The sequence below is a fragment of the Aedes aegypti genome, chromosome 2 (genome assembly GCF_002204515.2).
Source record: "Aedes aegypti strain LVP_AGWG chromosome 2, AaegL5.0 Primary Assembly, whole genome shotgun sequence".
Classification (NCBI taxonomy): Eukaryota; Metazoa; Arthropoda; class Insecta; order Diptera; family Culicidae; genus Aedes; species Aedes aegypti.
This window is the reverse complement of record NC_035108.1, coordinates 374682234-374698819: the sequence shown is the minus strand read 5'-3', so window position 1 is coordinate 374698819 and position 16586 is coordinate 374682234. Positions and strand designations below refer to the sequence as shown.

General features: G+C 37.6%; 1 protein-coding gene across 1 annotated transcript; it reads right to left on the bottom strand.

Annotated features, from left to right (window-relative positions):
• Positions 1 to 2929: 2929 nt before the first annotated feature.
• On the bottom strand, positions 2930 to 5214 carry LOC110676918 (CD109 antigen-like). The gene is made up of 4 exons (XM_021846730.1): positions 5132 to 5214; positions 3506 to 4770; positions 3291 to 3444; positions 2930 to 3223 (listed from the first exon to the last, which is right to left on the bottom strand). The coding sequence occupies exons 2-4, from the start codon at positions 4694 to 4696 to the stop codon at positions 3108 to 3110; spliced, it is 1461 nt and encodes a 486-aa protein (XP_021702422.1). The 5' UTR covers positions 4697 to 4770; positions 5132 to 5214; the 3' UTR covers positions 2930 to 3107.
• Positions 5215 to 16586: the final 11372 nt, after the last annotated feature.

The following is a 16586-nucleotide window of genomic DNA, read 5'->3' as shown; positions in this document are numbered from 1 at the left end:
TTCTGATCTCCTAAACCATGTGGGCCACCCTAATTTCACACCACTGAAAAATATGGCGAAACATTCCCGAAGACACCATACATCTAAAACTGACGGTTTAAGCCTGATTCGTTGCTGACAAGTAATTTCTCGGCCTCTCTAGATGCATGGGAAATTTCTGCAAGGAATCGTTCAAGAATGCGCTTTCTTCTGATCGCAGTACGCAGTTGAAAAGAAATGTCAGTTCAAATGGGAGTCGCTGTAGAAAATTTCAGCAAGGAATCGACAAGAAATTTTTTTAGCGATTCCTTTTCAGGAAGCAAATCAGGCTTTAGGCGCAAACATTTTTGCCAAACAATGCTTTGTACTCCAGATTTTTGTAGTAGGTTGAAAATCGTTGGTGCAGTTCTACCCAACTCCGCCTTTGGTCGGGGTACACTTTGGAATTTTGTGTTTTTTTCTTAGTTCGGATTCAGAACTCTAAATCGGTTGTGTTAATTGGAAAAACGAATATTATATCTTGAATCGGTGGTGCATCTTTGAAAAAAAAATCAAAATTTCAAGGTTCAACTCCAATACTAATGCCAGTACGATCTATGTGCTTTTGCACTGTTATTCATATGTTGAATAAAACATTCCATGGAAAATAGGAATAAGTAAAACCTCATTTGCAAAATCATTACAGCATTAAACAAGAAAATAATACATTTCCAGTTAAAGCATACAAAAAACCGCTAATTGATTCGATGTGTATTGAAAAAAACCCAGTGGAAATAAAAACTTAACGGTAATTGTCATTAACTTACTTGTTTAAATTACAGTCGCCTCTCCACATCTCGATATCGAAGGGATCATCGAGATAGGGAGAGATCGAGACAAAGATAATTAATGTAATGAACACTAGTTGGAAAATCACTCCGTTACAAGGAAAATAATAAACAAACAAACTTCATTTCGAGTTTTCAAATTGCTCTGAATCACTTAAATCTGGTCTAGTAACCTTTAAGGTGAAAACAAATCGAAGCCAAACTTCAAATTTTCAAAAGCACGGATCTGGAGAAACAAACATCCGTGAAAGCTGAATACTTAATCGATTGATCACTAGCTGAAAAAAAAGCTGAAAAATTTGGCATCGATTCATTTTCACCTTGATGACGTTCATATCGACCTGAGAGAGAGGAGACAGCTGGCTTAGATTGCGAGCTGCCAAAAGTCAAGGGAACCTGTCACCAACTGTTACTGGAAAACCAACACATTCGGAGGACAGAACGGAATATCTGCGAAATCAAAATTGAATGCTCACTAGCAGTGCCTTGTGGAAAAATCTCGAATCATTTGGCTTGGATAGTGACAGCCCTTGACGAATGTTGTGTAGTTCTTACGTTAGTGCAAACTATAAAAATGAGTGGTGACTTTAATGCCTAACATCGGTCATGGAATAATTCTCAAATTAATTCCAACGGCAGAATTTTGTTTGATGAGTGCTCTTCAGGATATTTCTCAATTCAATACCCTGATAGCGCTACGTGTTTTTCCTTTTCTAGAAATCCATCCACGACTCTAGTCATCTTTGTAGCCAATTTGTTACTCATGCTGATTTTGATTCTGATCATGTCCCTGGATGCTCACTAGCGCCGCCTTGTGACAAAATGTCGAATCAATTGACTTGTATAACAATCTAGATAACGATAGCCTTTGACCTCCTGAGCAACTTTGTCAAAGACGCCAACCTTCCAAATCATTAGGACCTTTGGATCTTTTGTTGTGAAGGTTACAGTAATTTACGTGATAATTTGAATGATTACGACGAGTGCTGAAAAAACCGAGTTCTGCTACGAAGTGTGTACTAGTAGTTTACACAACAATGAGCAGAATAAAGATTTTTACAGCACAAGTCGTACGTTTACCAAACGAGGCTTGCTGATGCTACGTCATCAGCAGATTACACAGGACACTGCTTTCGTCGATCGTGCGAGTCTCTACTGGTAGATTCTTGGGTATAATTTTTTTTTTCTGGAGAAGCATGGATGATGTAAATCTTTAACTGTTGCTGAAGGATACGTCGAAAATTCTTTGCAACAAGTACACTTTTGAAGTTCCAACATTTGTGCCACTACTTGGACTACCAGCTTGAAGACCTCTCCGTTTTTGTAAAAATGATAGTATAAAAGTCACATGTGCTTCATTACGTCACTGAAAATCGTTATGTAATGAACTATTACGCAACTGAAGTGCGTTGCATTATGAGTCATTACCAAACGCTTTTCAGTTGGGTAGTAGACTCATACGACAATGCGGAAAAGTAGGCCATTCCATGACGGGTTGGCATGATGAAAAATAGCCTATTACGATGGTAAATTGCAAAAAACATTGTTTGCAATTTCGTAGAAGGCCACTTGAGGAAATCAGAAATAACATAGAGATGCATTCACCATGTTTGCACCATTCGTTTGTGATCCGTTACTCAACTTAAAACAGTTGAGTAATGAAAAAGCGTTGCGTAATCATCATTACGCAACTGATTTTAGTTGCGTTATGATTATTACCACACAGCATAATTTAGCGCTGGAAAGTAAACCGTTTCATGATAGATTGGCGTGATGAAAAACAGACTATAATGATGAGGAATTGCAAAAAAACATACATTACCCATCATGTGATGAACAAAAAGGATGGTTCTTGACAAAAACTTTGCCGAAGACAGTGATGCGCTATCTCGTAACACATAGGAACTTTTCGACAACACCTCCAATAAGATGAAGTCGCACAAGCCCAGCGTCTCCTATAAAGCAGATTACAAAGCCTTTCACAAATCTTATAACCAGTAGTAGGATCAAAGGTAGGTATCAAAGATTCGCGATTAACTCACACATTGCCATAGTTCTGTGTAAAAGTGATGCAAATAAATAAGAGATGTTAAAATTTCATTGACGTTCCGTAATACGTCAACGCTCCTTGCTGAACCATCGTGTTGCTCCTAAATGTGTTAACAACTTTCCCGAAGACACTATCCTTCTATAATGTGAATATCATAACCAAATTAAAGATTCTGCTCCATCCGCTTCGCCACGAAAACACTTTTTGATTACTTCGATCACTGTCTGTTTCAATGTCAATATGAACACATTTTACATTATTGCCAATTTCGAGCTATTTTGACATGATAAAGTTTCGCAGTCCTCGTCTTCACAAATATCGCAGAGCTGCAGCACCTTTCCTTCGTACTTTTGAATGGCAAAGCGCTCTGGAAACAGTCGTAAATAGATGTCAATAAGTGAAAATAATAAATGAAGACGGAAACAAAAACTTACCAAAATTATAATAATCATAAACTATAATATATGATGGCAAATGCAATGCAATTTTATACCGACGATAAGCAGTCACTCGGAAGCACTTGTCTTCGGGGTCCAAATTATCATAATATATAACTACTGAGGTGTCCGAAAAACGTCTTTCAATTCTCTGTAATGAAAAACAAAATATAATAGCATAGCATGTTACGAAAATATTGGCGGGAAATTACTCGAATTCCTCCAGTCTTGTCCGTAATGGCATCTGAGTCTGCTACAAGCCCACTAGGCAAGAATATTTCCACCAAAGCCATATTCGATTTTTGATAAGCCTCTTTTGGTATGTATTTCACACACACGTCCAATTGCTGCATGTGTTCCGTCGTGGTGTTAAGCTGATTAATTGTAATGCTGAAACTGGGCTTAGCCACCTGCATATTTTGATAGTACTGATATGCCACTTGGAAGAAGCCTCTGCCGATGCCTTCAACTTCCACCTTCATTTTTCTGATGTTATTAGGAATGTCAAGCTCTTGAATATTAAACGAATTGTGCATGTGTACGTCGAATGTTCGTCGACCATTTGGTTCGTAGAATATCCTTACAGTATATTCGTTTCTCCTACTAGTTACATTTGCAGCGAACGTTGCCAATGCTTTCAATCCAACGAATGTTTCCTGAGTTCCAGGATAGCCTCCGAGACCATAACGCTGCTTGTTGAGCCACCGCATGATAGGCGTTGCATCCAATAATTTACCGGCAGCTACGTATGACAATAGAGCATATCCAGCAACTTCAATATCAACTGGTTTGCTGTCCCAATATCTCTCAGTTTGATTGCGGTCAAATATCGACTTTTCGACTAATTTGTGAAGAAACTCGGTGCGCTTGCCATGATTTGTTAGCATCAACGCATAAGTGGACAGCGAGAGGTCGTATGGATTCTCCATATTAGCAAGTCTATCTGCTATGAAGTTAGTAGTTTTGTTCAGTTGTGATTGGTATTTTCTGTATACTTCCTTATTTTCAGCAAAAGCGATCAGAACATACGCGGTAAGCGCAAAACCGTTATTACGAAGCCCACCCTGCATATCTGCTTGGAATACTTGCCCCACTTCTGGGAACCGCCCATCTGATTGTTGTTGTTTCACTAACCAGTCGAATGCCGCGTCTACTATAGACTTATCCACCTGAATGTATTTGGCTGCTATTTTGAATGATTTCGCCACAAAGGCCGTCAAAAATGTACTGCCAGCATACGATTGTCCCCAGACACTGAAGGCCCCATCCGAACGTTTGTAGCGTAGCTGGTTTTGATATCCGCTGCTAAGAAAATTTATCGCTTTGGTCCTCACATCTTCTGCCGCTGTGTTGGTTTCGTTAAGATAATCCAAAACGACTATATTTGGCACAAAATGGAGCATATTTTGTTCGCCACATCCAAAGGGTTTCCGGATCAACCCGTCTAGGTTGCTGATGGCTGTTCCCAAAATGTCCGCTGGAAATAGTCGGGGAAAATGCTAATTAAATGTAGAATGAAACAAGCTTCGAGCAATATATAACACTAACAATACTTTGTATAACAATAACAATCGCTGAGAGCGAAAAGCCATCATGATATATAGATGACACAGCGGAATCTTTTCGCGAGTCATAAAGATCAAATTATGTGTATCCAGTAAACTTGATTTCGTTGCCATTATTCGAAAAAATAAACAAAATGAGACATTGTTTGATCAGAATATCAAAATTGACATATATTTAATCGAATTTTTGGACAAACTAACAGCCTCCATGCAAAATTAGTTGTTTCTCTTATATGGCCAGATAGAATACATTACCAAATAATCAAAAAGTACCTTTTTGATCACGAAAGTATCACAAACTTTGTTGATACGTATTCCTTAGGACATCGAAACTGATTTCTGTAATAAACTACGCAGATAAATCTGCATGCCAGCCAAATTTGCATACAAGTTGACTGAAATCGGTAAATACAGGTCGGACTCTATTATCCAGAGACTTGATTATCCGGGATGCGATTATCCATAATTTGAGACTCGATCATTCGGAGTATTTTCTCGGTGATTTTTTTTATAGTTGTGGTGACGAGTGCCTTACATGTGGTGCATCACCTTTACACACACATGCGTCTGCATGTTGGCACCAACCAGGGGGGTGAAATGAGCCAATAATTAGCTACCCAACATTGATTCAACATGGCGTCCAGTGTCTTTGTTTTGTTTCTTTTGGGACTGACGAAACATGATTTTTTGGGTAGAAGACATCAATGGTACCTCACTGATCCGTAAAACATTCAACAAAATGTCGAAAAGAGAAAAAGCGTCATTAAATACGATGATTGAACGCAATATATTTAATTGCCAGAAACTAGCACTAGCAGCTGATGAGCCGTATACTCGAAAATCAGGAGCAAGTTAGGGCAAACCGACCAGAAAGTGGGTACCAAAACGCGAAGTACCAAATACGATGTGAGGAAGAGCCGAAATGTATGAAGGATGACAGCCGTGCCAGTCCTCTGGCACCAACGCAGCAGCACAAGTCAGTCTTTCGTGCACATTGAAGCTTAACACACGCGGCTACCACAAGTGGCGACGAGGATGAAAAAAAAGAAATTGTGGAACATGCTCAAATAAGTTGAAAGTTTTAATTAATCTATTGACTACTACTAAAGTTTATGTAAAAAATCAATATTGACAATGATATGTGAAATGTTGACAATGTGATACGCGAAAAAAATGGAATTGATGAATCAAGTGTGTGAAATACGAAAAGGTTTTTTTAGTGGAAAAAAATGCGGCAGAATGTTAAAGAACAAAATATATATTTAGATTTGTGATACCGTCAAACGGGATATCTTGCAACAGGGGTGAAACTTGCAACACTTCGACATGTAACCGAATAGTCGTTTCGTTCAGCATTGAGTTGAATTATTATGATTTATTCCGCCGTTTATTGACCTTAGGTATACAACAGAAGGTATTGACAAGGGTTTGGGTATCGCTTCTTTTTTGGTGAGTTTGCTGGAGGAGAAAATCATATTGAAATTTGTATTGTATAAAACTATTCTTGAAAAACGTTCTTCGTATCACACAAACGGTAGAAATATGTCATTCGAGGCATTTGGTATCAGTTACAGTACTTAGTAGTGTACAAATTGACAACATAAAAGTTTTGATAATTTTTTGCTTAAACACTATAAATATTCAAAAACGTTATTGACTACCCTTGTGGGGTAACTTGCAACAGCAATTTTGATCTAAATTGTTTGATATTTCCTGCCGTTTGTCATCGAAAACACGTTAAAAGGCAAAATTGGACATATATTTGTACAGTAACATTAAAATGTTTGTACCTCAATCAATTTAATACACTGTTTGTATTAATTTTTAAAAAAATTAAATAAATCGTATTATTATTAGATTTAGTCTTATTTTTTTCATGAAAATAGAGAATAATTTAGTTCAATTCACTTAGAAAGCAATATAGAGCTGTGATTAAATTCACCGATAGCGTAACGGAAAGCTAATTATAAAACGCACTGCATAATCTAAACTGTGATTAAATTCACTGAAACTCGGAGAACTAAAGTAATGTCTAAGAGCTTTCTTTGCCAAAGCCGCCATTCGTATGTCGTGTGGCAGGTACGATGATACTATATGGCCAAGAAAACAAGGAAATTTCTACTACGACAACATCTAGACCGGCTGGGATTCGAAGTCAAGCACCTTCAGCATGGTTTTGATTTGTAGCTGTCAGTGGCGTCTCGTCCTAAGGTGCACTTGGTGCACTGCACAGTCAAAGATTTCAAACTAACAAATGAAATATATGTATTATAATTCTCAATACTTTCAAGATTCATAATGTATACATAGTTGCTTGAAAATGTTGTTTGATTTCTTCACCTTCAATTGGTGCATCGCCCTCAGTGAACAAACCGTTTAATTCTCCCTCCCATGGTCTTGATCAACCAGTAAGCGAAAACAGCAATGTGAACAAGACAAACTGCCATGCGTCTCCATCTTATTGCAGAGAATGTTCATTTCAGCCGTGCACTCTTTCTTGTGCACGAAAATAGCTTGTATGGACACAGCAGGAATATGCATTTGTATTGGCATTTCTAGAGCAACAGTGGCGTTGTATAGGTAAAATCTGGTTCACTCCAATTTGTGCACCCAAGAGAGAAATTGCCCATGACGCTCGCATTGGTTTGCAAGAATTGAGAAAGCGCGTGCAACTGGCGTCACGACGTCTGCTGTTGGAAGAGAAAGCGTCAACGCCATACATGCTTTGTGTGTATGTAATAAAATAATATGTATGTTGCATGGAGCTTCCAGGTGTCACGCGATACTAGGCGCAATATTGATTGGAATCAAAACTAGATGTTATAAACATATTGGCCAGATTGATTATGTTTTATCTTATTATATAAACCAAATTCATGTGGCTTTGAATTGAATTATAAACTATGTGTGAATATAGCTTTTCTTGCTCAGCAGACCGACAACTGATAAATTGCGGTGCGCGTAAAGTGGGTTTCAGCGTTCAACAGTCAGTCATCATTTTACTTAAAAGCTTTGATGTATCAAAAAAGTATACAAGGAGTTGTACCAGCCCTGGACATCATCAAAAAGCTGAGATATCGTGATACAATTAACAAGCTGTAAATAATAAGAATTATTATATAGAATAACAACGTTAGGAATAATGGAGATTCGGAATATCGCGATAGCCACGAAATCCACGGAATTTATCCTTCATCACGAAACTTGGAAAATGACGCGTAAATAGTTGAATTCTGTATGTTTATATGATAATCTCAGAAAAGTTCAGATTTTTGCTCATAAGAATGGTTTATTTATTTGTAAGCCGAGTTTCATATAAAAAAATGTGCTAATCGTTTAGCTTCAAGTTAAACGTCTTTCTTCTTGCTTTAAATTTTGCATTGATAATATGATATATTAAACTTATTATCTCAGTTCGCAAAATACGAAAAATGCTTGAAATTTACGCATATAAAGGTCATTTTTACTGTAAAATCAAACTATGGGACCGCGATTAATACGCAAAATTTTTCTTGCATCGCCTTGGTATCAACGAAATTTTGAAAATTTTCCTTGTCCCTAAACATTGTATAAGGAATCATCCGAAATTCATAAAACTTACAACTAGTGATTGAAACGCAGAAAACAAACAAAAAATACGTCCAATGAGCAACATATATAATAGCTTCCAGACACTTCAAGATTGCATACAGTATTGGAAATTACATTTTAAGGTGTTAATAATAAGAAATTACATTTTAAGTTGAAATACATTTTACAAAATCAATTGAAAAATTCGTGTTCATAATTCAAAATGAACGGTTTGTGCGAGTCAGTGCACAGGTAATCAAATTCCTCACGGGACGCCTCTGGTAGCTGTGAACGTTACCTCTAGGCTAAAGAGGCATAGCATAAAATTTAGATAGAATGATCCAACCCTTGTCGTGGTTTATGTAGTTTAGTTTAACTATAAACATGATGATAAAAAACTAAATAAATAAAATACCATTCCTTAATTAAATTTTTGAAATTTTGATGTGTAAACCTGAGTACACATTATCAATATTGCTGACCACTAGTAAAAAAAAAACACTAATTTCATGATGTGCCATGGCAGTGTATTTGCATTAGAATTGCTTAACTCATAAACACACAGCCTGATTTATCTTTTGAATATTAACCTAAACTTGAAAAAAAACTAAACTTCTTATCAGTTACTCGGGAATGAAAGTCTTTCAATTATAGTTATTATAAAATTGTTGGAAAGGAAAATGGCTATTTTTTTTTTGTTTTTCCTTGCGACATGTTAGTAGTTGTGATTCAATTCACTGAAAATACTCTAAGATAGAAGAGTATCAGAAAACTAACTCTGAGTTCGAATGAACTATATTAAGAAAGGAGTTCATTCACATAATAGACAAATAATAGAATATTGAATGAAAAAAGTGCATCAATGGAAATTACTAGGAGCACTCCAGGGGCTCAGATAGCCGTAGCGGTAAACGCGCAGCTATTCAGCAAGACCAAGCTGAGGGTCGTGGGTTCGAATCCCGCCAGTCGAGGATCTTTTCGGGTTGGAAATTTTCTCGACTTCCCAGGGCATAGAGTATCTTCGTACCTGCCACACGATATACACATGCAAAAATGGTCATTGGCATAGTAAGCTCTCAGCTAATAACTGTGGAAAAGCTCAGTAGAACACTAAGCTGAAAAGCAGGCTCTGTCCCAGTGGGGACGTAACGCCAGAAAGAAGAAGAAGGAGCACTCCAACAATGCACGGAGGTGAATCATCGGGTATGCGTAAGACGTCCCGAAGCCTGCTATACTTGCGTCAGAAGAGGCACTACATTTTCTCCACCTCGGAAACAAAAAGTTTCATTGTCCGTGTCATGGTCATAGTTGTAGTCTAAGGTGTCGCCAAGACCACAGACTCTTCGCTGAGGTTTTCATTCAAAAGAGATCATGTGTGCCTGGTTACAGTGTTCCAAAGGAGGATTTATTAATATTGTTTTTTTTTTTTAATTAGGGAAAGTGTACCAGTTATGGCCATAGTGGTTCCCTATTTGGCCATATGGGAAATTTCAATAACATTCATATTTTAAATCTTTTAGAATGTTTCAACACCAAGATTGATCTTAAATCTTACTATTACAACACACAAAACTTTTCAAAAAGTGAAGATAGTCAAGTAATCACGTATGGCGAAATAGGGAACCATTATGTCCATAACTGGTACACCTACCCTATTAGACTTTCATGACGAATTCAGAAGCCGCCAATAATGTACTTACGGAACATTTTCAAACACGATTTACATTTCATTCTTGACTTCAGTCACTGCCAACTGGATTTGACATGAGTACACAACCAGCTGGTGAGCTGCAAACAAATAGAAAATAGTAAACACTGTGTCAGACGAAGAAAACTGTCTTGAACATCAGGATAGTTACATGGGTAGCGATGATCGAAAAGGGACAGTGAAATCCGAAAAAAAAAATTCATATCACTTAAGTCCAAGTGGTAAAAAAAATCGCAAAAGAAAAAAAAAGTTCTCAGAATTTGAATTATATTCAAGTAAAGCATGCTTGAAGAAGCCGTACGCATCAAATCTGCATACAAAAGTTTTATATGGAAAATTAATGGATGTTGATATTAGTATTACTTATGGAACAGGGTTACTTCTATAAGACACGTAGGATTATAACTTAAAACAGAGTTGAAGATTATTTAAGCAATAACTTGTATTGTAAGACAAAATTGGACTTTGCTATCGAACATTATTTATGAAATAGTGCAATAAAATCTTGGAATGTTAAATTACAAAACCAATAAATAATTTCTCAAAGGTCCGAATGTTCTATGAACATAACAAAGCAATAACGATGCGATTTTAACATGACAATCCTTATTTGTATAATGCATCGCAAGGAGAACCAATCCAGATCTGTAGCAGTTAATTTGTTCAATGTGTGATATAAAATTTTAATTCTAAAAGCAAAGTACTATGTTTGAATTAAGTGTAATTCTCTTTATGTACAAAATTGGATTAAATTATGCAAGTAATTCATAATAATAAATAAAATCATGAATTTGGAAAGAAAAAAAATGTCCATATATTATGTTTGCCAAAAGCGTAGGCACGAAAGGCGATTAAAGAAGCGAAGGAGAAATCGTGGGAAAGCTTTTTAGGGAAGATCTCTCCGCACAGCACGACGACAGAACTGTGGCGTACGGTTAACACACTTCGTGGAAACCGGACTAGACGCTCAGTTGTTTTCAAACGGCCTAACGGTTTTACGGACAACCCCGAAGAAGTAGCGGAAGAATTAGCAACGTACTACGGCGAAATATCGGCGACGTCCAGCTACCCTCCATCGCACAGTGGACTTTTCTGCAAAAAAATGTCTTGAAATTCAATATCTCTGGATGCCGCTGGAATAAAATCGATCTTTTTACCGCAAAAGAAAGATTTTTTCATGGGCTAAACGATAGTGACGTGAAAATTTACTGCACGAAATGTTTTCGTACGGTTTTGTCCTATTAAAGGTCATTTTACCCTATTTTCAATGGAAATGAAATATTCATAATTCAATATCTCTGGATTCCGCTGGAATAAAATCGATCTTTTTACCGAAAAAGAAATATGTTTTCATAGGCTAAACGATAGTGAAGTGAGAATTCACTGCACGTTATTTTTTCGTACGGTTTTGTCCTATTAAAGGTCATTTTACCCTATTTTCAATGGAAATGATATATTCATAATTCAATATCTCTGGATTCCGCTGGAATAAAATCGATCTTTTTATCGCAATGGAAAGATTGTTTCATAAGCTTAACGATAGTGATGTGATAATTCACTGCACGTTATTTCTTCGTGCGGTTTCGGCCTATTAAAAGTCGTTTTACCCTATTTTCAATGGAAGTGATATATTCATAATTCAATATCTCTGGATTCCGCTGGAATAAAATCGATCTTTTTACCGCAAAAGAAAGATTTTTTCATGGGTAAAACGATAGTGTGGTGAGAATGCACTGCACGTTATTTTTTCGTACGGTTTTGACCTATTAAAGGTCATTTTACCCTATTTTCAATGGAAATGAAATATTCATAATTCAATATCTCTAGTTTCCACTGGAATAAAATCGGTCTTTTTACCACAAAAGAAATATTTTTTCATAGGCTAAACGATAAAGAGGTGAGAATTCACTGCACGTGATTTCTTCGTACGGTTTTGACCTATTAAAGGTCGTTTTACCCTATTTTAATTGGAAATGATATATTCATAATTACTGCACGAAATATTTTCGTACGGTTTTGTCCTATTAAAGGTCATTTTACCCTATTTTCAATGGAAATGATATATTCATAATTCAATATCTCTGGATTCCGATTTTCGATAGTATTTCGTGTGTAAAAGGCTGGGAGAGGTAGATAATTATGTTCCCTTCCCACACATGCTCTGGTGGTTACAGGCGGTTTATCTGCGTGCACGTTTGAAAGGAAACACACACCAAGTTTGTTGGAGTAATTAGGAGATAGATTGTTTATAGTGTTCTTTTATTCATCACGGTACTAGAAGTAGGGCAAAATGGTCCAAAATGCCACTTTAAGGATTTGTGTCGTTTTCTTGTAATAAGATCTAGGTACATTTGAAGGCCATTCGAAGTCTTAACAGTAACTTGACAATATTTGCTGGCTACCACAATGAAAACATTTCCCAAATGTGAGTTTTTTTTACGGTTTTAAATCGTGTCGAAAAGTTGATTAAAAAATGGGGGTGGTTCAAACAGACCAAATAGGTGGGGTAAAATGCCATTTAGTATGGAGTTCGAAGAGATAGCAACCATGCTTCCCCATGAGTTTGCTCTGTGGCATGGAAACGCTTATTGGTTAATAAAATCAACGGAAAACCTTAATATTTGGGCAAAAAAGTGAAAAGTGTTGAATATCACCGGGAAATTGAGTAAAAATCTATGAGTTAATGCCCTGCATTGTGGCGGCACTTCTTGGGTAAACGTATTTGAACGCCGTTTGGCAAATTATACAGATTGAAACGTTCTAGGAATGATTCAATGAGTCGGGCCATTTTACCCCATCTGTGCGTATTGGGCCATCTTCCCCTAATTTTACTCATGGCAGAGGCAGTGTTGAGTGGAAGTTCACCTCCCTCTGAGTAAGATGAGTTCGTCATGTATTACAATTCGTACAATATTTTTGTGTTTTTTTATGGGTTAGAACCCTTATCTTCTATGCTTTTAAATACTAATAGTGGTTCTAGTATATATTCAACGCAAATGAAAGTAAATACAGTGACAGTTCCAGCTTTGGATTTCGGCAAGGTTATCCAAAATTATTCATATTATAGCATTATTTATAAATATTTTTTTTATTTTTTGTTAAAAATAATTGCTGTAGGATAACAAAACCGATCATTTTACTATAGATTGGGGGAGACCTTTCGATTTTGGCAACATTAAATTATTAGAAGTGTTTTCCAAATCGAACGGCCACTGTATCATAAAACCTGTTTTTGCTAATGATATATGTTTCAGCCTCGTTCAAATATACTGAGTTGACTACCGGATGATGTCAGACATTAACCATTATTTCTAACATTGTGCAGTGTATGTTCAGTGATGCAGATTAATTTTAAGTATGAGCAAGCTTGCAACTTGTTTCGAACAATGTGTAGAAGTTATCAGGGATCGTGTTTTACTCTAGACCATTCTAACAACTGACGAGTTTGTAACATGTAAAATATTTAAACATACATATTTTCCAGGAATAGGTCGTCCGTAAATTTCAACACTAATTCATTAATTTAACATTAATCACTGGCGCATAATGGAGTCTACAAATAGGAGATAATAACTTAATCACTGCTCTTCATATTTCAGCATGTCTTTCTTAGGAAATGAAGCTGAATTCATAACATCCAAAAATGAACATCTTTATCCATAACTATAATTTCCATTTTTTGTATATTTCATTATAATTATTTCATTTCATTGCTGGGTATTGGGAGGATGCACCAGGGCATGATTGAAGTTGCAGCTATACGATGGAGTGGAGTGCCAGTCGGAGTCTAGGGGAATGCGTTGTAACATCCGTGTTGATGGGTGCATATCTCCAACACTTGCAATAGATTTGACGGATGGTGGCTATATGTATTCATAGTATTCATTTTTTTCAGCTGGCTGTCCCGGAAAAAAATGCGCCTTTGATGTAAATGTTAATTGACTTATCCAAAATATTTCTTTTACTTGAGATTTTCCTTCGTACTCTTCCCAAAGGTAGGCAGTAAACCCAAGAGAAAATTCAGCAACATCCAGTGACCGAATGTTCTCCGGTTCTTCGTGCAGAAGTTCATTTTCTTTTTAAACGACTCGCGATGAAGATATTTCTTCTCGAAGAATGCTATCGGGTGACATCATCGCAAAGTTAGGTCATTGCTGAGATTGCCACCACCACGATGTCAGTACCTTAATCGCATATTACAACTTATTGATTTTTATTCGGGGATCTTTGTCATTATATTTACTGTTCATGGATTCATTCTTTCAAAATCGAGTTCGCACTTCACTAAATTTTATGATTCGATTGTTAATCATAATTATATGTGAGAATGGCAGCCATGAGCTAAGTTGCTAATTTTGAACGTTAATTCAAAAATTGATTACAGATACAGGACCTGCAAACGATATTTTTAATTCATGTATTTTTTAGGATACATCAGCAATAGATAATTGCAGGAAGCCGTCGTTTATTATAAACATTGTCATTGTTATTTTTTTATTCAGGCTTGTTGGAACGATTGTCATTATTTATTTAATATTAATCATCTTTCATTCAACGATTCTAGTTCAAATCATCGAGTTATTGCATGATTTCTTATATATTTTATACTTTATACTTTTATTGTATTTCATTTTATTACATAACAATCATTTAACTGAATCATATAACGGGTGATATTGGGAGGGTGCATCAGGGCATCATTGAAGTTACAGCTGGACAATGGAGTGGAGTGCCAGCCGGAGTCACGGGTTGAAGTAACCGTAACATCCTTGTAGATGGGTTCTTCTATCCCAACAGTTGTAATGGATTTGACGCGCCCTTCTTATAACAAACCATCCCGTGGATAACTTGACAGGTATTGCAAATTTCATTATACTTTCCGTTGGATCATATTATTGGAAGGAGATTCTCTATTTCCCGCGGGTTTCGCGTAAGTGCCTTTGCTTACGTGTCCGCCACACCCCATTTTGGCCCTTCATACAATGGTATGTTGAATTCAGTTTGATAATGAAAATTGACTGTACTGTTAAGTGGAACCGCATGCAGAGCAAGACTCAAGCTAGGATGGTGGCTACCTACATACATACATACATACTTCAATTATTGTGCTGAATTTTAAACAGCACATGTGACGGAGCGCATGAGACCGCAGTGAAACACATCTCAAGAAATATGAGGCGCACCAAAAAAGGTCTCACAATGTACAGCGCTCCCGTGCGCTTGCAAGCAATGAGGCTCCTGCACCTAAGGCTGCAGCACGTGCACAGTAACTCTAAAAACGACCTTTAATAGGTCAAAACCGTACGAAGAAATTACGTGCAGTGAATTCTCGCCTCTTTATCGTTTAGCCTATGAAAAAACCTTTAATTTGCGGTAAAAAGATCGATTTTATTCCAGCGGCATCTAGAGATATTGAGTTTAAAGACATTATTTTGCAGAAAAGTCCACTGTGCATCGTTTCAGATGGCGAAAATGGCAGCTCAGAGAGGGTCCATAGATGTTTCGTCTAATACCGACGACGCGTATAACGTTGACATCCTAACTGAACTTCTGTGGGCTCTCGACAAAGGGCGAGGTGCCTCGGCAGGTACCAATGGGATAGGGTATCCGCTGCTTCAACGTCCTCCCGCGTCCGTGAAGTTTGTACTGCTGGAGCTGCTGAACAAAATCAGGCGCAACGGTGAGTTGCCCTCGTCGTTCCGATTCCGAAGCCGAACTGTCAAGATTCCGGCCCTGCTGCCTTCGGACCTATTTCGCTGACCAGTGCATAGCGAAGACACTCGAGCGAATTGTCAACCGTCGTTTAATCACGGAGCTGGAGTCCATCGGACGACATGACAAACGTCAGCACGCTTTTCGTGTGGGACGCGGTACCGACACGTACTTCGCCGAGTTGGAGTGGTCCATACCGAACGCCGACGAGCATTGTTTGATAGCGTCTCTGGATATGTCGAAGGCATACAACACCACCTGGCGACACGGTATTCTTTGCTTCTTGAAATCATGGCGGATACGTGATCGGATGATGAACCTTCTGCATAGCTTCCTCTCGGAGCGAACGTTTCAGGTGTTGTTGGGTGGTTACACGTCCAGTGAACACAAGCTGGAAAATGGTGTGCCGCAGGGATCAGTGTTATCCGTAACGCTGTTCCTGGTGGCGATTCAGCCTATCTACCGGGTACTGCCGGATGGACTCGACATACTCCTGTACGCCGACGACATCCTCCTCGTCGTAAAAAAGGATACAAGTGAAGGATTACACCAACAACTGCAGACCGCCGTGAAAGCTGTCTGTAAATGGTCCAACACTCTGGGTTTGCAATGTCTGCGGCAAAGTCGCATATTTTCTACTGCAGCCCAAATGCACGTCGAGAGCTGGCGAGGAATGTTGTCGTAAAACAAATCTCCTTTCCGAAAACCAACCGGCTGAGGTTCTGGCTATCACTTTAG

Excerpts from the sequence above, each read along its gene's own strand:
- LOC110676918 (XM_021846730.1), bottom strand. The coding sequence starts at position 4,696 with ATGCTCCATTTTGTGCCAAATATAGTCGTTTTGGATTATCTTAACGAA. Across the intron at positions 3,445-3,505 it reads ACAAGACTGGAGGAATTCGA|AGAATTGAAAGACGTTTTTC; the intron begins GTAATTTCCCGC and ends TTTTCATTACAG. Across the intron at positions 3,224-3,290 it reads TTATGATTATTATAATTTTG|AGCGCTTTGCCATTCAAAAG; the intron begins GTAAGTTTTTGT and ends GACTGTTTCCAG.